This window comes from Equus przewalskii, chromosome 28 (assembly GCF_037783145.1).
Source record: "Equus przewalskii isolate Varuska chromosome 28, EquPr2, whole genome shotgun sequence".
Taxonomy (NCBI): domain Eukaryota; kingdom Metazoa; phylum Chordata; class Mammalia; order Perissodactyla; family Equidae; genus Equus; species Equus przewalskii.
Window position 1 is genome coordinate 6,293,710 of NC_091858.1, and position 23,525 is coordinate 6,317,234.

A 23,525-nucleotide genomic window follows, 5' to 3' on the forward strand; every position below is an offset into this window, starting at 1 on the left:
AGGAACTGGAATTCTTTAACAAGACATGGTGAGGCTTGTCCTCTGGTGGAGAGGAGAGTTAGGAAGCGTTTTAAAGTGCACATCCTTGCTGTGAAGTGCTGATGGCATTCCTCATTTAGGTGACCCCAGACAGGGAGATTTGAGTTTCACTTGGTTTAATTGACTCCCATCTAACTGCTTTCAATTTCCCAGCAAGTAAAGAAATCTAATTTTGTCACCCGCAGGCTGAAATACCTTTTCCCTTCTAAGCGCTCCCCAAGGAAAAAAAGCTGTTGGTCAGGTGCATGGCAATTGATTTATTATGTTTTTTCAGTATTGACAATACTGAAAACACTGAGCATAAATATCTGAACATAATACTTGTTACTGGATAGCATAGGGATTATACCAGACTTTAACAACCCCTGTGACTAACAAATAGTCTTGTTTGTGAAAGACAAACAGACCAGAAAAAAACACACCCAGCACAAACAAATGGTTAAGTCTTAAACCCTTAATTATGTTTCCTAGCAAAATGGTGGCTAATGAAAGCCATGTGTGCTAGAATAGTGGCAGCCTCCCAGATTCCTGCAGCCTCTGCAGGCCCAAGAGGGGGATGTCTCGCAACAGCCAAGCAGCAGCCAAACCTTTTCGATTGCCAGTCTGGTTAACTCCCCGTTTTCTCCTCCAAGAAGCTTTTTCTTCTTTTTACCAGAAAGACCTTGCTGGGGATTATATCCATTCCATCTCATAAGGTACTCTGTTTCCAGGGTGCTATTCTTACTGATGGATTACTCTGAAAAAGTTGGTTAGGTGCTGTTACAATGGTTTTTGGAGTTTCCAAGTTCTTACTTGGGTTACCAAGCTACAGGAGGCATAGGTAGCTAAGGTGCCAAGCTGGTTCCATTATGCAAAAAATTTCCTCTTTTAAAGGACATGCACACAAATATGGAGCTGTTTAAAAACAGCATGGGGGGTGGGCCTTACACAAACTTTGGCGGGATGACATAATGGTATAGAGGAAATGGACTTTGCAATTATATTTTCCTAAGTGGTCTGAACTTGGTCTCACTGCTGACATCATCTGGAATGGCTGCGAGGCCTCAAAAGACTCCTCAAGGACTAAATGGCTGATCCTCTATCTCAAACCAGACACAGACAGTCTTAGCTGGGAGGTCTTTCACGGATGCCACTGCTGAGGGCAGGAAGCCGGAGAGAGTGAGCTTCATCCTCCAGTAGTCCTTATGCTCCTTTTGAACTAGCCTGGCTGTTCTGGGTTGTCTTTTGTGATTTGGCCTGGAGTGTCTAGGTAGAAAATATAAAGACTTTAGGCACTGGTCACAATTAGATGTGTAAGTTCTTTAGGAGACCCTCTTTTGTTTTCTTAATCAAAATAATGACATTCTACAAAGTCAAGTCTCAGTTTATAATTTATGTTGGTAATAAAAATACAGAAGACACACAAATAAGGCCCCCGGCTGGTTACCCCATCTGCATGTTCACAGGTTTCTTCTTTGGTCCTTGGGAGCCAGAAGAGCCAACCCATAGTTCAGCTCTCCCATGACCCCTACTGTTTACTTGTGTTGTGCTCTCTGTTCTTGCCCCAAATTCCTTCACCCAAATGGAAAAAGTGGATAGATAAGTAATTTCTTATTTACATGCATTTTTCTTAAGATTTAAATTGCTTTCCTGCTAGTATTTCCTGACATCAGAAGCCTGTGTGAAATACACAACATATGGGAACTATTTCCATCTGGTGCAAAAGAAAATAAGAATCTGCCTATATTGTAATTAGCTTCTAGACTTAACATGTTTAGGTCTGATCCACGGTTGCATTGGTTGATAATTTTTTTTTCGCTTTTGGATAATTGAGTTTTAAAAATGTAGTGGTTATAAGATGACTAAGGTTCAGCCTACAACTTCCTGTTTGGATGACAGGAAGAACTGTGCAGTGTTTTGCAATAGTTACAACTCTAGATTCTTACTGCCCTTAAAGATAACTAGAGGGAAAGGGTTTTCTCTTTTTAGATACTTACAGCTTCTTTAGCAGAAGTGATGGATCCTTTAGGTAACGAAACAGGTGTTGATGGTGTGATGGGTGATGATGTAACTGGTGGTAGTTTTATAACTTCTTCATCCTTAAACATCAGAACTGAGAGTTGTGTTACTGATTTAAAATAAAATGTGTATTAGATCTATAGTCACACTAGCATGACTACCAGGAACTCATAACAACTACTTCATGTTCTGGCACAGGATTCAAGAGGGAAAATCTGGAAGCTAATTACACATAGACAAATACCGAAGTTTCTTAGAAGCAGATCAAATAGTACAATAAAGATTCCTTACGAAAGAACAGCATTATATTGAAATTCAGTTTCATTAAGGGAGTTAAAAATAGAAAAATTAACTCATTGTTATTTTCATTTTTTAACCTAATTAACCAAATGAAAGTGATTGTCTGACCTTAGTTCCCTTCAGTTGAGGTGCTAAGTCTACCACATTCTCTTTAGATTCAGGCGAAGCAGGTGATTCCACAGGAACACTCATCTTTGGAGCCTAGGGAGAGAGAGGTCTTGTATAAATGAGCTTTCTGCTCTTCCTGAAACTCAAGCACTTCCACAGTAGTCAATGCTTTTTAGCACAACTTGCTTTCCACTAAGTCCCTAACTTCCTCTGGCTACACCCTTCTGAGTAGTAGATGAGGTATGTCCCTGAAATAGCAACGTCGTATCATTCACCTTTGAGTTCTGAGCACCTTTTATACAAAAACTGCACTCTAATTAGATTCTCGTATTCAAAATCCTGTCATTAACAAAGTACTGATTTGCCAATGCTGATCCTGCTCTGTCTCAAAAAAAAAAAAAAAAAAAAAGTTGCCAGGTTTCAATTACTCATCAGTTTCTAATAGCATTGATATAATTTAGTCAAAATTGACATCTTTATCACTTTTGGTGTCTGATGATAAGTATATTTGCCTGACTTTTTTAAAACGGTAGGTGCTGCTTAATAAAAGCTCCTGCAACACGAGGAAAATGGAGGGAGGGAGTGGTATTTTAGAATAGCTAGCTAACCTGTCTGGAAGAATTCTATTAATTAGGGGCCGGTCCTGCGGCCGAGTGGTTAAAGTTGTACACTCCACTTTGGCGGCCCAGGTTCCTGGGTTCGGATCCTGGGCAGGGACGTACTCCACTCATCAGCTATGCTGTAGAGGCATCCCACGTACAAAATAGAGGAAGACTGGCACAGATGTTAGCTCAGTGACAATCTTCCTCGAGAAAAAAAAAGGAGGAAGACTGGCAATGGATGGTAGCTCAGGGCAACTCTTCCTCACCAAAAAGAAAAAAAAAAGATTCATATTAATTAGATTAAAAAAACAAATATATCACTGCTCTTTGAAAATAAGTAATTTCTTCGTGTACTTTGGAGGGAAAAGGGCTACAAAAATCCAAAATTATAGTATATTTAATTTGATGTCTAAATTTTTTTACAGAACCTAGCATGCTACTTGTTTTTATTTTGTATATATGGAGAATGGAAGTTAACGTGGATTAAAAAAACAACCAATAAAATGCTTAGGAACTCGTCACTTTGTCCGTGATTCCTAGGTCTTTCTCAAACATTCCAGAAAGTAACATCTGGATATAGAATAATCCTGAGAACCCAAATTTAGCTCTGAAACATTGTGCTATTCCAAGATTTCCTTGCTTCTAAGAATGACAAATAACTTTGGTCTGTCTTAAAGACCAAAGATAGAGTAAGAACCCAGCAGCCTGCCTTTTAAGACAGGGTCTGTTCTGCAAAACTGCTCCTAGTCTCCTCAGATTCCTTCCTGGACAAAGCCCAAATCCAGATTAGTCTCTGGAAATATGGAAAGAGAAAGCAAGATGGTATTTCCTGAAGTACATTTTTCGTGCGGGACTTGATACAATTTTCTTTGGCTTGTACAAGGAGTCACTAGCATAACTGAGATTAAAAATGACTGGTCCTCACTCCAGAGCATTTAGTCTAATCTACTAAACCACATGTGCAGCATCTTCTCCAACGCTCTTTCCTTTCTCACCCATGCAGGTTCTGAGTTAGACATGAGGTCACAAAGCAGCGAACTGAGAGGCCCTTTCTGATGGAGCCGGAGCAATGCTCTAGCGCTTGGGCCAATCCTGGGTTCTTCAGTAAAATACCAGGAGGAAAAAAGGTGCTGAGTCAAAGGCAACAAAAAATGATTAAGGAAATGAGTCGAAGGATGACAAAAAGATTAGGCATTCTAGATTAGACATTCGCTGCTTAAAAGCTAATAGGAATCTAGATAAATGAAACAGATGTGAAAGAACAGTCTCGAAGGAGAAAGAGGTGAAAAAAAAAGTCTGCTAATGAAGACTAGACAGTTAAGGAGAAAGAATAAACTGGACTCCTATTACTAAAACTAAATTGAGCTGGGATTAAAGGCATGAATAACCCTATAGCTAGAGGCAGTTTAAGTGACAGATTTTTTTTTTTTTTTTAGGACTTTAAAAAAGATTTTAAAGCCAATTGGGCCAAATTCCAAAAGAAACACCTACTCTGACTGTAAGAGGAAATAAGACATTCTGGGGAGAGCCCAGTTTTGTCAGAAATCCAGATTCTCCACGAACCCAGTTACTCACCTCCCCACTTAGTGGTATCTCAATTGGCTTCGGCTTCACATCTATCAGGTAGAAGGTTCGTGACAGGAGCAAAAGAGAAGGAGGGACATTCTCCTTCAGGTGGAGGTCCTGCCACTGGAGAAAGGGAGAGGAATAAAACATGATCGAATCACAGAATGTCAGAACTCGAAGTGACCCATGATAGCTCCTGCTTCCCAGGTACATGCTGATAACTAACGGCAGAACAAAGAGAGGACCACCAGCCACCTGGCTTCTGCGCCAGTGGTTGAACCTTGCAAGCTCCCTCACTCCAGGAGGATCACTCTGAGAGTCAGAGAGGGGGAGAGGTCCACTAAACTCTCAAACCAATTGTGGATCAAAGTCACTAAGTATCTTAGAAAAAAAGTAGATAACGTGAAAGTATAAATCAGCCTCATTCACAACCAAAGAAATAAACACGAAAATGGGAATGAGATGTAAGTTTTCAAGTACCAAATTGGCCAAGCTTTTTAAAAAAATATTTTTAGATCAATGATACATGCACAAGAGACAAAATTCAAAAGGTAAAATGTAATCAATAAAAATGTCTAGCTACCCTGTTTCCCTCCCTAGAAGCAACCACTGGTACCACTTCCTTATATAATCTTCCAGAGATATCTTTGCATATACAAATATATGTTATTTATCTTTACACAAAGGGTGACATATACACACTGTTTTGTCCTTTGCTTATTTTCACTGAAATATCTTGAGATTGATTCATTTCAGTAGATGTAGAGCTGCCTGCCTCCTCTTTGAACATCTGTAAAGGATTCCATTGCATGGAAATGCCATAATTTATTTGATTATTCTCCTATAAATGAACATTAGGCTGTTTCCAATCTTTTGCCATTATAAATGGTGCTGCAAAGGATAATCTGTATCATTTTGCACATGTGCAAGAACATGGGATAAATTCCTAGAAGTGAAGTTGCTAGGTCAAAGAGTACATGCATTTTTAAATTTTGCAAGATATTGCCAAACTACTCTCCATGGAGGTTTCTACCAGCAATGCATGAGCGCTCCTCTCCCAATACACTCACCAACAGGGTGTGTTATCCAACTCTGATCTTTGCCAACATAATAGGTGAATGCGGTATCTCAAAGTTTTAATTTATCTTATTACGAAGTTAAGACGTTTCATATGTTTACCGTTTTTAGATTTTCCTGTCTATGAAATATCTGCCTGTATCCAAACACAGGTTTTTTTAAAATAATAATATATAGTGCTGAATATCATATGGTTGGATTAGCATCCTCACCCCCTTGTAGGGAGACTGTAAAATGACACACCCTTTCAAGAAAGCAATTTGACAGTATGAATCCACTTAATACTGTAAATGTTCAAAAAATAAATGATTTTAAGTACCTCTCTCTACAATATGTTCATCTTCCAACCAAAACAGGTCCAATATGTAAGAGGAAATAGCTACCTGACATGGTTTCAAAGTCACAACAATGCCTCCTATCCCAAAGTAATCTGTGTACCCTTTATGGCACTTTTTACAGTTACAGGAATGAGAATTTTAATAGGAGTTACTCCTTTGTTTTAAAGCATTGACACTCGTAATTAAAATATGTTATCTAAGGGAAAATATTAAACGTCTGTTCCCAAAGCTAATACTTAACATTGGTTTGGGGCACTAATTGGGAAAGCAGTCCCAGGTGAGCCACAGGCAAGGTTTTGACCTCCAGATGGATTCACACAGATGACAGGCCTTGTATTAGACTCTGCCCAGGCCCTTGCAATACCTGGAGCAGGCAAAGTCCTGAGGTGGCCCCAAGATTCCCGGTCCCTCGTGTACTCATACCTTCTCCCAGTTATTCAAACACTAATCTAGGCACCGCTATGAAGGGATTTTGCAGATATAACGAAGGTTCCAAGTCAGGCTGACCTTAAGATAGGAAGATTATCCCGGTGAGTCTTGCCTGATCACATGAGACCTTTACATCTGGAGCTGGAGGTCAAAAACAGGGCAAGTCTGAGATATTTGAAGCACGTGGGGTTTGCAGATGCAGGTGGCCTCCAGGGCTGAGAGTAGCCTGGGGCTGACAGCCAGTGAGGAAACAAGGACCTCAGTCCTACAGCTGCAAGGAACTAAATTCAGCCAACCAACTGAAAGAGCTTGGAAATGGAGTCTTCCCCACAGCTTTCAGAAAGGAACACAGCCTGCACTTCTGACTTACAGAACCATGAGCTAATAAATGGGGTTGTTTTAAGCCACTAAGTTTGTGGTAGCTTGTTACGCAACAATAGAAAACTAATACAGTACCCTGTCTCAGTCAGAAATAAATCTAGTTTCTTCAGCATCCCACTGCTCAGTTAAACAAGGCAACTTCAGTAAGATGGTTCACTTGCAAAGTAGAAATCACAAAATGAGGTCTGCAAATTCTGGGGAGAGAGTTCTAGTGAAAACAGCCCAGGACAGCTGCTACTTGCCTCTGTGAGCTGTTGTCTCAGCTGTTCCTCAGTGAGACCCAGTGACCTCATCCCTCGGGCCCTACAGGCAGCTTGTAGTTCTGACACACTCAAAGCACTCACTCCTTCTTTGGCAATTATCTGGAAGAAATGAAAGGAATGGTATTGGATCTTTTGGTTCCAATTTTACCTAATCTGTACATTCCAACAAATCAGAGGAAACACAGAACCTGATGCCTTCACACTTTGTCCCCTGCACTGGCTGCTGCAAAGGTCAGGAGCCTAAAAGAACAAGGTGACTTGGGAAGCTGTAGCAGTTGAGATGAAGGGAATCCTGCCAACAGGTATTAATATCAGAGATATTTAGATAACTCCTCCCCAACATTCTGTTACCAAAGTACTTATTTCCCCTCTTGATTTGCATTTCTCCTGGTGTAACATCTCTACTCCTCTTCCCTTTTGTGGTAGCTTTAGGAGTCCTTCGAAAAATATTTCACTTGAAAAGCTTTCAACGTACCATTTGTAGCATGTCCCAATAGTGTTCTTCCCCCACTCTCCCCCTGCCACTACCCCAGGGATAGCCCTAACTCCCTGGTCCACAAAAATCCCTCAATAAATAACTTAACAGAGTTTCTGCTTGGTGTGACCCAACACAATGGTACTTCTGGGACCAGTATTGTTTATTCCAAAGTTCTGAAAGCAACAACTGAAATCTAAAGGGGGCCAATGGGATCATGCTTTCTCAGTTCTGGGAATCCTGCTCCCTCAGGCAGAATGCTTTAGAGCAGCTGATTCAGATTCAAGAAACATTCTTTCCACTTTTTAAGGAGTCTAATTAGTAGTTATAGTCCAACGGTGCCCCTCTTCCATAAGATGTCTAGGCTCTGCTTTATGCTTTGCCACCCCTTCTTACCAGGCCAACTCACCCAGCAGAATATTTACTCTGGCACCAGCTCCGCAGGAGGGGAGCAGAGGTGTGGGGGTAGGGCACTGTCCTTGGCAGTGGAAGACTCAGGAATCTACTGGGCTGCTGTTCCTTCCCAGCAGGTCCTAAGTGCTTTAGATTAGTCCCTGCTAAGACATCCAAATTACTAACTGCTTGTGATGACCTTCTCAAGAAAATGGGTCAGAGTACAAGAAATAGCTCCTAAAACGAGTGATCAAGGTTCAGGTTGTCATGGTAATGGTTGTTTAAACCACTCATTTTGCCAGAATCAGTACATGAGCAGACCCACCAGAAGATACTGCATTTCATTACAGCGCCACCCTAAGATATCTCCCAGCACTTGCTAATTCCCTACAGCTATGGCGAAGCTCTTACTTCATCATCTGCTTTTATAGACTTCAGTTTCATCAGGAGCTGAAAGCGGAGTAAATTGTTGGTTCCAAAGGACTGCAATTCTAGCAGTTTGCAAAGGGCAACCAGCTGAGGTCGATCCAGGTGCTCCAGGGTTAGCTGATCCTCAAATAGTTTGGAAAAGCGAACTATCTCCTTTGTGCTGGGCTTGTGTCCTGTCTGGACCTAAACAGCAGGATGAAGAGGCATTAAAATCTGTTTCCTACTTAATTTAACCTTCCCAGTAAGACTATTTGAAAGACATGTCAGTGCCTTCATGGATTCTATCTTATGTCTGGAAATGGGCCCTGTGGTACAAAGAGAAGTAAAGAAATGTCTGAAGTCAGACTAAATCAACTGAACAATCAGGAGTGGTTCAAACCTTTTATTCTAACTCTACTGTTCTTTCCAGGAAGTTATCAACATCTTCAACACATTGATTGCATTGATAGGTTTTTCTGCTAACTACTACAATTATATGTATATAACTTAGATATTTGCAAATTCAGAGGTTGTGAACAATTTGGAAGATCCACAATGACATGCATTTTTCATATAACTGCCAGCCCAGCAGTTGTCTGGTATCACCTAAAAGACTTGACACCTGTTTGACGTAGAACGAGAACTGTGTGGAGGCATCTCCTAACTTGGCCCTGTTCCTTCTTGCCATTTCTGTAATTGTTTCTTGAAGAAATTTTGCTAGTTCCAACTTTGCAGCCATTTTCTTCCTCTGTTTTTCTTCCTTAATAATAGAAGAGGACAAAGTTAATCAATCCTTCATGATGACAATTTGGTAGATAAATGTGAGAGAAAAATAACTGTCACCTTGTTATTGCTCATCCCTATTTCATGTATTATTTTCAGACCTAATTGAAGGGGTTTTGTTAGAACCAGAGGAAATAAAAAGTAGCCTCTACTTGCAACTTGCCTCCTTAAGCTTACCTGTTATTTCTAATACAATGATTACAAATATTTGATAGATCCAAAATGTCCCCTCAATGGGAGGCTCTGTCATTATTTAGAATGAGATAGGGGCTAGCCCTGTGGCCGAGTGGTTAAGTTCGTGCACTCCACTGCAGGCGGCCCAGTGTTTCGTTGGTTCGAATCCTGGGTGCGGACATGGCACTGCTCACCAGACGATGCTGAGGCAGAGTCCCACATGCCACAACTAGAAGGACCCACAACAAAGAATATATAACTATGTACTGGGGGGCTTTGGGGAGAAAAAGGAAAAATAAAAAATCTTTAGAATGAGATACTCATCTCTTAACCTGGTGCAAACCAGCTAGGCTGCTAGTTGAGCCAACTCTCGGTCTAAGAGCCCTGGATTTTGCTTGGGCCACAAACAAAGAAAACTGGAAATTAACTCTATGTTAAAGCAGCTTACAGTTTAAGTAATGCAAAACAGACACAGTTTATTACAATACAATCAATGAGTTAATTGCTATAACAGATATGAACAAAGCAATACAGAGAAGAGAATTAAATGTATACTCTTAAGACACGATGTTGACCACTACTTCTAAATCCTTGTTCATCATTAGAAATACAAGGAGGAAGCATTTTCAAAATAACTACAGTCAGGACTCAGGGGGGGTAGAAAGAAACAGGAAAATATATATACATGTATTTTTTTTCAAGTTGCCCAAGAGATTTTAATAATCAGCCAATCATAGCAATTATTGATTTCTTAGAAATATCTTAAAAGACTCAGCCAAAAAAAATCACACGATGGCAACACTATCATTAGAACCCATTTGGTCATCCATTACATTCATCCATATCCATCCATCCATCCATTCACTGAACATCTACCATGTGCCAGATGCTGGGGATGAAATGAGCAAAAGTAGATATGAATTCCCGCCCTTGTGGAACTTCTAGTTTAATGTGAGAGACAAACATTAGTGACTAATGATAATCCAGTAATTCCACAAATTAATGTAAAAGCATAATGGATAAGTACTATGAAAGAGAAATGCATGGTACTGTGATCCGATGTAAACAGAAAGCTAGCGCGCTTGCTCGCTTTCTCTCTCTGTCTTTTCATGGAACAAAGCAAACAAGAAAGTATTTTCTAAAACTGTGGCCATAATGTGTATATATGTACATTCAGGGAATGAGTAGTGTTGAGGAAAGAGGAATATTTGGATAAATCACTTCCTCTACTCCCCCATCTTCCTGTATTCACTAACACTTTCCTTAGAAACCCATGGTATTTATTTCTAGATCCTGATTACTTTAAATGTTAAGTAAATTAAACCACTGCCAGGCAGTGAAATTTTGCAGTTTGATTCTACCCCTTAAAAGTATCTCAAATCTATCTTCAAGTTTTTATTTCTAATGCCACTTTCATAATTTAGGCTTCGTCATCTCTCTCGCATGCTATTGCAATAGCTTTCCAGCTGATTTCCCTTCCTTGGTCCTGCCCTCTTCAATCCTTCCTCCCAGCAAAATTGTTTTTCAAAAACATGGATCTAATTGTGTTACCTACCCCCTGCTTAAATTTACCTTCCATTATTTACCACTGTCCAAGCTAAAGTCTAAATTCCTTAGGGTGGTGGATGTTTTCCAGGCTGACCCCAACACAGCACTTCTGTCTCATCATCTACCATTGATCCCCTTATATTCCAACTACAAAGAACCAATCAGTGGTCTCTGATTATGTCATACTCCTTTACACTGTTAAGCCATTTCAAGTGCTAATCTTCCTATCCAGAAGGCCTTTCAAACACTGTGGTAAAATCCTACCACTCTTTAAGTCTCAGTTCCCCAAAGTTACATCTTCTGTGAAACATTTCCCAGTCTGCTTTAAAAGCTGCCCTCTCATAACGATGTGTTCATGCCATCATACCACTGTCTAGCAGAGTGGCACAGAATGGAGAGAATGAAGCAGCTGCCTTGGTTTTCCAGTCTGTCACCTTCAGAGTGACCATCATATGAGGACACCCTCTTCTCAGGGACTATTCATACACACAAAAGGGTCTGTTTGGCTGAATAAATAATGCCCACTGTTCAACTAGTCACCTGAATAAATAATGTCTACTGTTCAACTAGTCACTGCAGTAACAGTTGATTTTTGTTTTCTTTATTTTTTAATGGTTAAAAACAAGTTAAAATTCAATGGGAAAGGATAGTTTTTTTCAACAAATGGTGCTGGAAAAACTGGATATCCACATGCAAAAAATGACTTGACACTGATGTTACACTTCTTATAGAAATTACCTCAAAGCAGATCATAGACTTAAATGTGAAACTGAAAACTATAAAACACCTAGAAGAAAACATAGGAGAAAATCTAGATGAACTTGGCAATGAGTTTTTCGATACAACACCAAAAGCACAATCCAAGAAAGAAAAAATCAATAAGTCGTACTTCATTAAAATTAAAACCATTTGCTCTTCAAAGGACACAGTTAAGACATTAAAAGAAAAGCCACAGTCTGGGAGAAAACATTTGCAAAACACACATCTGTTAAATGACTTGTATCCAAAATATAGAAAGAACTCTTAAATCTCAACAATAAGAAAACAAATAACCCCATTAAAAAGTAGGCCAAAGATCTAAACAGACAACTCCCCAAAGACATACAGATGGCAAATAAGCATATGAAAAGATGCTCAACAGTCATTAAAGAACTGCAAATTAAAATAACAAAGAGGTACTACCACACATCTATTAGAATGGCTAATATTCAAAGTCCTGACAACACTAAATGCTGACGAAGAAGTAAAGGAACAGGAATCCTCATTCACTGTTGATGGGAATGCAAAATGGTGCAGCTACTTCGGAAGACAGTTCATTGATTTCCTACAAAACTAAACAGACACAATTGATCTCCTACGTATTTACCCAAATGAGTTGAAAGCTTATGTCCACACAAAAACCTGCACATGAATATTTATAGCAGCTTTATTCATAACTGCCAGAAACTGGAAGCAACCAAGATGTCCTTGAATGGGAAAACAAACTGTGATACATCCGTACAATGGAATATTATGCAGTGACAGAAGGAACTGAACCATGAAAAGACATGGAGGAACCTTAAATGTATATTTCTAAGTGAAAGAAGCCAGTTTGAGAAGGCTACACACTCTATGATTCCAACTATATGACATTCTGGATAAGGCAAAACTATAGAGACAGTAAAAAGATCAGTGGTTGCCACGAGTTCAGGGAGGAGTGAGGAGGGAAAAACCAGGTGGAGCACGAGGGCTTTTTAGGGCAGTGAAACTATTCTGTATGACACTGTGCTGGTGGATACACGACATTACGCATTTGTCTAAATCCATAAAACTATAAAACGCAAAGAGTGAACCCTAATGTAAAGTATGAGCTTTAATTAATAATAATGTATAGATATTAGTTCTTCAATTGTAACAAATGTACCACACTAATGCAAGATGTTAGTGATAGGGGAAATGGTGGGGAGGGGGTATCTGGGGGCTCTCAGTACTTTCCACTCAATTTTTCTGTAAACCTAAAAACTGCTCTAAAAAATAAAGTCTATTAATTTTTTTTAAAAGTTAAAAAATCCTACATACCTTTTTGGATTCACTTTCAAAAGTTGATGGCAACATCTCTGGGAAGAGTTTCAGAAACACTGGTAATAAGAATTCCATGAAGGGTACAATTATGAACACCATAAATGGAACCAGGCGGAAGAAATCAACACAAGTTCTCAATAGCTAAAGAATTAAACGCATATGCAATATTCATTATTTTAGGATGTACCAAAAACAAAAACCAAAAGAGCCTGCCTTAGCTCGTAAAGTGTTAAAAACACAAGACAGATTTTTTGCAGCTGGTTATAAAATGGCAAGGCCGGGTTTTCCTCTTTACCATAGATCTGAAGTAATACATATGGGCTATCTTCAAGGAAATCTATGACAATCAAAACATATTATTGGTATCTCTTAGCTTTCATCTAACTTAGGGGTCCATAATTTAATAACATGATAGCTATTAAAATTTTTTGAATGCATATACTTAATATACGAACAATAGTTTGTATTTCGGATGCACAGATCAAACCTGAAGCCTCTCAAATCCCTGGAGAGATTAGAAAGCACAACTATAACCTTTCTATAGGCGAATATACACAACGTTTAAGAATCTTGCCTAAAGTTGTACAGCAAGTTAGTTGCAGACAAGTAAGAAACTCTGGTTCTCACCATCAGTTACTATTCCTACTTTGAGGTTTTTAAGATGAATTTTAAGTTGAGCTTAAAACTTGATTCCCACATAGTTCATTTCAGCTGTACATTTTCTGTCTCAAATATGATTCTTGCCTACCCTTCGTCTCTCTCTCCTGGTCAGCACCTGTCCGTGCAACAGCCTCCAAACCATTCTGGCAGCAACTTTGGTGTCAATCCAAAGCAAGTAGAATCCATTGTAATAATATTTAAGTTCATCCATAATTTTTTGTCTATAAGATCGCTTTTCCTCCTCAATCCTCATGCCAGTTTCTTTTGTGGGCTGAGGGCTTGTCACCCGTGGCTTTTTTGTGGTTTGCTCTAGCTGAGGTTTGCCAGGGAACTGTTGTAGCCAGCAAGTTGACGTATGCAGCTTTTCTATCGTTGTAGTTCGTAAGCGAAGCACTTTACTGGCTGACTGACTAGGGTAGGAGTATTTTTTGCTTCCGCAGTTCTTCATATACATTTTATTTAAACGGGAATCTGGCAAGTGAAGAAATGCAAATGATGGGGAATAAGCAGAGCTGGTAGAATGGACAAAATGGCCAGGGAATCTGGAAGAAAGAGCAACATCCTCTGAGTGGAGCACAGACTATCACAAACTCGGAAGTGAAAAATAGATATTCTATCTGGTTAAAATAAAACAATAGTTTTTAAGCCTGTATTTTAAAGGAGACGATGTTCATTAATGAATGAAATATAACTTTTTACCCCAGTGGAAGAGCAGTATGCTTTATGGCTGAATGATAGACTCTGTGAGAAATATTAATAAGTTAATTCCCAAGAATAATTGCTATATTAGAAGTTAGAAACTCTTAGTGTTGATTCAAAAATCTAATAGCAAACATTTTTCCACTAGCAGTTATGTTTGAAAGTTTGTCTCTATCTCCTATCATAGAACAGGTGGAACACGTGTCTTTAGCTACTCTACTGACAATAGGAATATTGTTTGAACAAAATACTTCATGGTTCCTGTGGGGATTAACCAATCACACAGTACTGCCTTGTCTATGAGTGCCAGCGGACTCCCTCAAATGAGAGGCATTTATAGCTGAAATGCCCTTCACCTAAGATTCCTCAAGAATGTCAGCAATAAGAATTAGAATGGGGCACCCCAGCCAGGATCTCTACATTCTAGTTTTGCAACAGCTCACAATCTTCCGTTAAACTAGCCCACCACATTGTTTGAAAATAAAAATAAGACCCATCTAGACAAAAAAGCTTCCTGGCAAAGAGACTTCTTTTGGCAAAGAGATGGCTTTTTCCATTCTTTCAGTCTTTTTTTGAAGCATGCCAGGATAAAACACTTTCTGAGAGGCCAAAAGGTAAACTGTACAATGTATCCGGCACATAGTAAATTCTCAGTGAATATTCTTTAGAACAAATAAGTGATAACAGATCTTACTTGGGCAGGTATACACCCTAGGACTGGCTTGCTTGCCAGTCATTTTACACATTTTTACATCTAAGGGCCTCATGTAACGTTCATCGATTACAGAGGTGTCACTCTAAAACCATTACATCTTCCACCTTACCTGCCCCACTTGTCCACAAAACGAGATCAGCCTGAGTACTAAAGCATGTAAAAATTTGGGGTAAGTTTAAATATATCAGCTTCCTAAAAACCAAAATAATGGGGCTGGCCTGGTAGTGTAGCAGTTAAGTTCACATGCTCTGCCTTGGAGGCCTGGGGTTCACAGGTTCGGATCCCAGGCACAGACCTACACACCGCTCCTCAAGCCAAGCTGTGGCAGCATCCCATATACAAAGCGGAAGAATATTAGCATGGACGATAGCTCAGGGACCATCTTCCTCACATACACACACACACAATAAATTAATTTTAGAAAAAACCAACATAGTTATAACTAGCAAAGCTTTAACTGTATACTAGGCCTATCCTTTTACATATATCTTTGTTATCTAAAAGAATAAAGTTCAGATAAATATTGGTGAGAGCGGATTTCAAGGCTTACCTTGTCCGGGCAATAGCTAAGACTGTATTATAACTGTAGAAGGCCATGTTTATATCTGTCTCAACTAGTCAACATAGGCACCTAAGCAGAAGGAGTAAACAATTTAGTATTTTAAGAACACATCAATTATAACGATATCAGGATTTAAATGTTTTTAACTATTGCAAAGGTAGAAAACTCGCATATTCTATTCAAGGTGTAAAATCTCGCTCAAGTTCATTTCCAGCAGTCATGAATAATATTTTCTTAGCCCTGAATTTGAGAATGGTACTTTGAGATCCCAATACATAATGATCTTTAATATGATGATGCTCATGATGGTGACATGGTCTTCTCGGACATTTTGATTTGTGGTCAATAGTACCTAGCAATCGACTTGAATGGTTGCCAAGTATTTAAGAAGCCGAGCAAGACACACTTACTGGTTGCCTAAAAATACAGGTAGAAATTAAATATCCCGGATTTGTTTTCAGTTACCTTTTTACCATACTTAGCAAAGCTGCCCCAAATTTTAAAGATTGAAAGTACTCACTAATCTCATATATGTACCAGTGAAGATGTACATGTATCTACTAACAGTTCAAGTGGAGGTGAAGCGGTTTCCCGCGCTAGCGCTTCTTCAAAGAGCCCAAACTGAGCTTTATACCTTTCAATAAACTTTACCCAAACCCTTCTTCAACCTGTGGCTCTTTTCAGCCAAGGGCAGCAAGGAGCTTTAGTATCAACCTTGCTTTCCTGCAGCTGGGAAAGCAGTACCAGGGTCCCTCCTGGACGGAAACCTCAACCAGAGAGCTGACATTCCGAACGAGAGTTCAAATAACACTCGGGAACATCTGAACCCAGCCCAAGGGCGGGTGGCCTCAGGCTGACGAGAGACCAGATCCGATCCCGCGGTTCGCCCGCGCTCCCCGGCCCGGGGTCTCCGGCCCTGTGCTGTGGGCGCCCCTTGCCGGGCGGGAGGGCGGGGCCGGGCCGTGAGCCCCGCCTGCGCCATCGCACCGCCCACGCCCTACGCCGGCGCCCGGGGGCCCGGGGTTACCTTTGCTTCGGGCACTGGACGACTCGGGGGCAAAGCGAGCCCTCGGCTCCCTCAGCCGGTGGCTTTGGTGGGCGTTGTGTGTTGGTGGGCTGTGTTTGTAGTGGTGAGGTCTGGGGGGGGGGTGTCTTTGTTTTGGGGTGCGGGGGTGGTGCAGGCACGGGAACCTCCTAGGGGATTCGGGTTTACGGAAGGTAGACGACGAGAAGCACGGTGCGGGGTACGGAAGAGAAAGGAGGCAAAGCACGGAAGGAGGGGGAACGGAGGCTGAGCTCCAAAGTTGGGGGGCGAGCAGGGGGACAGGGTCCAGGGCCGAGGAGAGCGAGGTGGGGAACTGGAAGCTGTCGGGAAAGCGGGGCGCTGATGGGAGGAGCAGGATGCGGAGGGAGCGGACTCCGGAGGAAAACAGGCAGGCTCGGTCCACCCAGTAACAGCCGGAGGACTCGGCCCCCCACTTCTACCTCTTCGGGCGGCTCCCCGGAACGGCTGCCTCAGTCCTCCGCTCCCTTCTCGACTTCCCCCTCCCGCAGCTCCCCAAGCTAGACAGGCCGGAGGCCAAGTCTCTATGGCTCCACCTCCTTCCTCACCCGGTACCGTCACTGAGTGACGACACCATCCACCAATGAGCGCTCAGATTCTGGGGAGGGAGGGCGTCCTTCGCGGGGGCAGCCCCAGGAGGCAGCAAGGTCCGCTTCCCACCGGCGAAATGACCTCTCTGTTGGGTTTAAGGAGAGTCTGTGCTGGGGGGCCCAAGACTGACGTTTTTCTGCCTGTCCACACTCTGTAGGTTGTGGACTAACCCCCCTTCCGCCCCGAAAACCCTTCACTGAAACCCGGATTAAAGAAGCTCTTACTCTACCGGTAGCGTAATGTGCCTGATAGTCGCTATGGTAACCATCTTGGAGTCAGGAATTACATCACTTTGATATATTCCCGCACCCTCTCCAACTCAGCAAATGCCGGGGGCGAGGGGAGGGGGCCGAGAGCAGTGGGGAGAGGGAGTGGCGGAAAGGTTGGGAATGATAAGGAAAACATCCCTCTCCCTTCTCCTGGGCCCAAGACTGGAATGCTGTGAAATCTTCCCGTGGAAATCTGAATTCCACTAAAGAAACTCGCTTTAGAAATGTTTTCGTAACAGGTATTGTTTGTGATCAGTAGTTAGTTCGTGTAGAAAACGGAAATAGCATTTAAAATGTGTATTATAGTAGCTGTGCAGTGACAGGGTTTGGGGCACTTCAGTTCCTAGGATGGGCACCTGAGCCATCTTGGGAAAGTGAAATATCTAGAAATGTTCTCGCTCTCTACTTATCTCTATCCACCCATTTTATCTGACTCTGGAAGGAAGATAAACTTTTTAGTGGCTCTACTTTAACATTAGATTGCAAGGAATTGCTTTCGCAGGGAGAATACGTCTCTTAACATATGAGCTGACCACAGACGTTACTCATCTGGGCTGCACATTTGTAAGAATGAAAGATGGCGGCATTAAATTTCAGGGTTTTAAAAAAAAAAATGCAAACTGCTTTTAATCCTCAAAGGATTTTTCAGCTAATAACCCAATGAATCAACTATGTTAAATGGGCAAAACGTTTCAGTTTGGCCACTAGAGGGCCCTTTGTGCATGTCTGATGCCCAATTTTCCCCATAAAGATTTCACTTCACGTTCCCTGTTTACTAGAATTAACAAAATCTACAAAGCTTTGGTCTCTTTGCCTTTCCTTCCTTGAAAATTCCAGATGGTAAAATGGTAAATTTTGAGCTCTAAAAGGCTAGGTAGGTATGATTTCCACGTTAATTGTATAAATCTGCACTACCACGTACAGGTACTTTTCTGGAAAAGATCATAAAGGAGGCAAAAATATTCCTCTCAGTTCCCTGGAAGACATTTTATACCGAGAAATATTCTTATTCATGCATTGTATTCACTTACAACCAGGCACAGTGAAAATCATTAAGTATTCATAAACCAGATGAACCCTTCCAAGCTAGTATTTAAAAGATGAGCTAGATTTTCTACCATGGCCATATGTCAGCAATCCTGTTCCGAAAAGGGAAGTTAAAAACCTTTCTTACTGAAATGCACTTGTTCAAAGCAATGTCTGGCTTCCCCTATTATCAGGCCTGGCGATTTTTTGACTTTCAGATAAATGATTTATCATATAAAGAGTTTCAGGATATAATCTTTGGAAGAGAAACAAAAAAATTTTTTCCTCTGGCCCTGAGATTTGTGTTAGATTGCTGTCTTAATGAACTGTTTGCTCATTTTCCATGGACAAGAGAAAGCATGTTCTGAACCTCAGAAGATGTTTGATGCTAACAATGTAAATTATTATTTTTAGTGGCCATTTCCCTAAATATGCTCCAGTTCAAATGTTGTTAACAATGTATTTTCTAATGTTTTGCAGGAAGAGGCTATGCATCTACTTCACATAATTTTAACGTTAAACTCTTGTCAGCATAGCTGTAGAAGTAGAGTAAAATAAAATCCCCAGGGACAATTTACCAGCTTCTCCTTAAGAGGAAGATCCAGGTGTCAGGTGAAATCAACAGTGTATCAACAAAGCAAGGAGGATACCGGAAAGTGGAAAAGGCGAATGGAGGTAGAAAGGATCATAGGGGGAAAAAAGACCAATTTAACCTTTGTTTCCAGGAGATAGAATCAAACTGAAATAAGCTCAAGTGGCCCCCTTTACAAGTCTGCGTTATAAGAAGACATTTAAAACAAACAAAAATGCACTTTTATTGATTCCTTTAACTTTTGATACTACACAAAGCATAGGTTTAGAAATAGTTAATGATTAATAGTGATGGGAATGCTAAAATTCTGAATATACCTTAGTATTAACAGGGTTATGTTTTTAAAAACTAATATAATTAGTAATCATTAAAATAATTGATCTGTAGGAATCTGTTAATTTCTTAAGTGGTATTTAGAGATAAAGATACCAGGAATTTCTTGTGACAGTATCAAATAGATCCAGCACTCTGACGTCAATGGAGAGTATAACGACTGGTAGTGATGTGGCTTTACTATATCAGAACAGAAACCAGAGAATTGGTTTCCTCATCTGATTCCTGCCTGTATTTCCTTTGTACGTTCACGTCACTGTGCTGCAACGTTCTAAGTCATTATCACGAGGCCCCTGGAAATATCACCAAATCTGCACGTTCCTGCAAGACTACAGCACCTAGGACCTTCTATTGTTTAACATATATTTCCTAGAATGGGGAGGGCCAGAGGGTTGCAGAGAATTTTGATTCCCTCTCCCTCCTCTCCTTGCGTGAGCTCTGTCTGGGACCAATGCCCTCCCGTTCCTCGAAGCGAAGGTCTCGCGGCGGGCGGCAGAGGGCCCCAGCACGTGACGGGCACCGAGCCCTCCCGGTCCCTCGAGTCCGGGGTGCAGTCGGCGCTGACGTCGTCCTCGTTACCCATAAGCCTCCGGGCCCGCAGTGAGAGCAGGAAGAAGGCGTGCGGGGCCCGGCGGCTGCCAGGGAGGTCGGCGCTTCCTCAGAGACTGAGATGCCGCCGCCGCCTTCTAATGCTTGCGATCTGGTGGGGGGCATCTGGCACTCACATCCAGGGCTGAAAGGGAGACTGCCCGCCAAGGCTCAAGTCTGGCATTGCTGCCACGGTTTCCAGACGCAAGCCCATGTGGGACGGGGAGCTCTGCTCTGACAGCTGTCGGACGGAAGACGGCCAAGGAGGCACGTCAGTTGTGCTCTCTCCCGATCATCACGCGGCACCCGTTTGTAGGTTATGCCTAACATCCAGGGATTGTATAGCAGTGTGACTCTGAGGACTACCATATGGTGTTTAAAGTGTGCTGCTATTTAATAAGTATCAAAGAACACGCACGAGCACAATTTTAACCTCAGGCCCAACCTTTAACCTGTCTATTGGTCGTGGTTTGTTTTTCACTCTCCTTCGCATCGCTCCTTCCTGTCTCTCTGCCTTTATCGCCTGCGGTCTCACTTCTCGTCTAGACTCTCCCGGGCCGCTCACATTTCTGCCGCGCGCCCCCGCCTCTCCTCTCCGCCCCGCTGACTAGCCTCTTCCTCCTTTCGCCCCCTGCGCCCCAAGCCCGGGACTGCATTTCCCGGTAGGCTCCGCGGCCGGCGGCCAATGAGGGGCCGAGGATTTGGCGGCGGCGGCGGCGACGCTCCAAGAGTCCGGGTGGGGGGGCTTTGTGCGCGGCGGCGGCGGCGGGAGCGGGCGGCGGGAGCGGGCGGCGGCAGGCGCGGCGGCCAGGACGGAGGCGGAGGCCGAGGGGGACTGTCCACGGTCGCCGCGGAGAGGCGTGCGAAGGCCGAGTCGAGCCCCGAGGACCCTGCTGCCCCGGCCCGGCCGCCAGCATCAGGCTCCTCTTGCGGCAGCGGCTCCGCGGCGACCCCTCATTCCCTCCACCTCCCCTGCCCACCCCACCTCCCGCAGCCTTCCTCCTCTCCGCTCCACGCCCGGCCCGGCCCGGCCCGGCCGTGGCCCTCTTCGGTGTCGGCCGCCATGGCAGAGGCGTCCTGCGCGGGGGAAATCTAGCCCGGGGATTTCATGCGGCCTAGCTTGGTTCCGTCTCCTCCCCCCGCGGCCCCGGCGGCTGCCCGAACCCCAGCCCCACTCCGGGCCTCCGTGTCTCTCCTGTGATCGTACTGACACGGCCGGGGGGTTAGAATGGAACAAACTGAAGGTAAAGTGAATGTGTGCGTGCGTGTGTGCGTCTATGTGTACTGGAAGGAAGGGCTGAGGAGGGAACGACGAGGAGGGGGCGACCTAGGGATGGGACCCGGGTAGGGAGAGAGACCCTAGCAAGGATGGGAGGACAAATGGGTGGCCTCAAAGGGTTCGAAGGGAGTCTAGAAGGAGAAGCAGATGGCAAGATGGGGGGTGTGGAGGGGATTGGGGGGTGGGGCAGGGGAGGTAGGATTGGGATAAGAGATGGAGTGGTGCTGAGCTGGGAATTGGGAGTAGAGGTGGGATGGGGGCGGGGATAAAGATGGAACCGGGGAGGGGCAGGGAAAGAGAGGAAGAGTTAGGTTTGGAGATTAGAGACCTGAGCGGACTGAGAAATAGGGAGGTTTGGGGGTGGAGTGTGGGAACTAGAAGAGTCTGGAGGAAGAGGATAGAATTTGTTGGAGAAATGGGGAATCAAGGGAGAAAGGAGGGAATGGAAGTGGAAGAAAAGGTGGATTAGGAAAAGGGATGAGAAATGATTGAGAGAGGATGCAATAGGAAGATAGGAAATGGGAACTGGAAGACGTAGGATTGGGATAGGGAAGGAAATTAACTGAATGTTGAAAAGGATGAGAACTATCGACCAAGCGTCACAGAGTGGGAGGAAAACAAGGGGAAGGGGGTTGTTAAAGTGTTACGAAGGGAAAACCTTTTGTTCCTATATTTGTGTGTATTCTGTGCCTTTTCTTTCAAGGCTAAAGAATAGAGAAGCTAAGTGGTTGTGGTGTCGTGATTGTTGTGAAATGGGGAGGTGTGGGGCTTACTGTTTTGAGGGAGGAGAAGATGTGTTAGTGTTATGGTAGCAAGACGGGGAGAGACATGGCCATAATTTGATGGTTTTGGTGAGGGAGTGAAGACTATTCAGATTTAAAGGGGGCAGGGGCAGCCATGTTTGCTGCCAGGCACTGCAGTGTAAATAAATTCCTTCTCTCCGACATCAGTATGAATCTGGAAGGGGCCAGTTCAGATTGCTAACCCCCTTTCTTTCTATTCCTGAACTCTTCCCTTACATCTTGGGGTCATTTGAAATTATTCCTAACCACCAAACGAGGTAGTGATGTTTTCCATCTTGTATCTTTTGCTGCTTTCCTCCCCCCTTTTCCCTCTTCCTTCTAATTGCAAACAAGGCATGCCAATGAACTGCAGTGTAAATTTAACCCTTTTTATAAAGTTAAAACTAGATCTTTACTAACCAAAGAAATCATTACTACTCTCATATTTCAAACATGATCATGAAAAGTCTTTTAAACGTTGAAAAGCGTTTGTTTCAGAAGCCTCAGAAGCAGTCAGCATGTTTTCTGCAATTCTTTAAGTAAACAAGGAAATTGCATGGGTTATTTTACTTGGGCTGTGCTCCTGGCAGAGCATGCGTGTAGGGATGAGAAGGGGTAGGAAGGTCTGCTTGTGATGGATTATCTGCTTACTGTATTTTGGATGTTGGAAAATTAGAAATGTGTGTATTTTAAAATGTGTTTCTCGTAGCGCTTATAGGTGATGGGCGTGTTAAGTGTTTTCTTTTTTTTTCTAAATTCTCTCTCCATCCTTTCCCGTTGCTTTCATGTAGCTAGCTCAATACAGTCTCCAAATGCCAGTTCTGCACAGTGCAATTATCTATGAAGTAGGCATGCAGTTCTTAGAACCTCATTGAGGTGCCAGTTTTTTTTGGTGGGAACTTCAGGTCACTCTCAGGAAAGCTACAGTAACTCTTTAATGTATTCGAATACAGCTACTTGTGTGATTTGGAATAGTTCCTATTCTAAAGGTTTAAATCCTGACAAATTTACAGTAGATTGTTAAATGGAGCCTAATTTATTTCCATACTGAAAAGGATTAAATGTGTGTGACTTTTTGTTTTTTAGTTTTAATTGGGGTAATCCAAACTTTAATCCATCGTTGATACTGAAACTGTTCTCTAATACCATGAAGGCCTGTTAAAATTGTAGTAAGATGGATTCAAACCAGTTGTGCTACATATTGATTTAATCTACGCTAATGCAACATCCTTTCAGGTGTTATATAGAAGTTTAGGATGTGTTCTTGGTCTGTTGGAAAAATTAAATTGAATATTGTTAGAGTGGCACTTTCTGAGAGCACCTTTTGTATAAAGGCCAGATTTACAACTTGGAGTATTTTGATTTGATAATGTTCAACCTGAATTTTAAAAATTCTGTGGGGAAGATTTCCACTCAAAATAGG

The 23,525-nt window shown here is 42.4% G+C and overlaps 2 protein-coding genes across 15 annotated transcripts in view; one reads left to right on the forward strand and one right to left on the reverse strand.

Moving 5' to 3' along the window:
* Positions 1-276: 276 nt before the first annotated feature.
* On the reverse strand, positions 277-17,443 carry LETM2 (leucine zipper and EF-hand containing transmembrane protein 2). 6 transcript variants are annotated; one of them, XM_070598876.1, is made up of 11 exons: positions 16,607-17,443; positions 15,568-15,648; positions 13,692-14,145; positions 12,941-13,084; positions 9,000-9,137; positions 8,381-8,581; positions 7,081-7,200; positions 4,623-4,736; positions 2,446-2,538; positions 2,016-2,117; positions 277-1,284 (listed from the first exon to the last, which is right to left on the reverse strand). In XM_070598876.1, exons 2-11 carry the CDS (start codon positions 15,612-15,614, stop codon positions 1,222-1,224), a joined length of 1,476 nt encoding a protein of 491 aa, XP_070454977.1. In that variant the 5' UTR covers positions 15,615-15,648; positions 16,607-17,443; the 3' UTR covers positions 277-1,221. The 6 variants fall into 6 exon arrangements, 5 of the variants coding, with proteins under 5 accessions (XP_070454977.1, XP_008532506.1, XP_070454978.1 ...); XM_008534284.2 differs by having other exon boundaries at positions 17,065-17,204; XM_070598877.1 differs by having other exon boundaries at positions 13,571-14,145; positions 17,065-17,176.
* Positions 17,444-20,036: 2,593 nt separating this feature from the next.
* NSD3 (nuclear receptor binding SET domain protein 3) overlaps positions 20,037-23,525 on the forward strand; it is a 103,451-nt gene continuing 99,962 nt past the window's right edge. For 8 of the 9 annotated variants that reach the window (XR_011534356.1, XR_011534357.1, XM_008534276.2 and 5 more), the window contains exon 1: positions 20,770-21,285. The gene's annotated coding sequence lies outside the window, so the exon portion shown is untranslated. Of the gene's footprint in view, positions 20,354-20,769; positions 21,286-23,525 lie in introns of those variants that run through there. The other variant, XM_070598880.1, reaches the window with a different exon arrangement.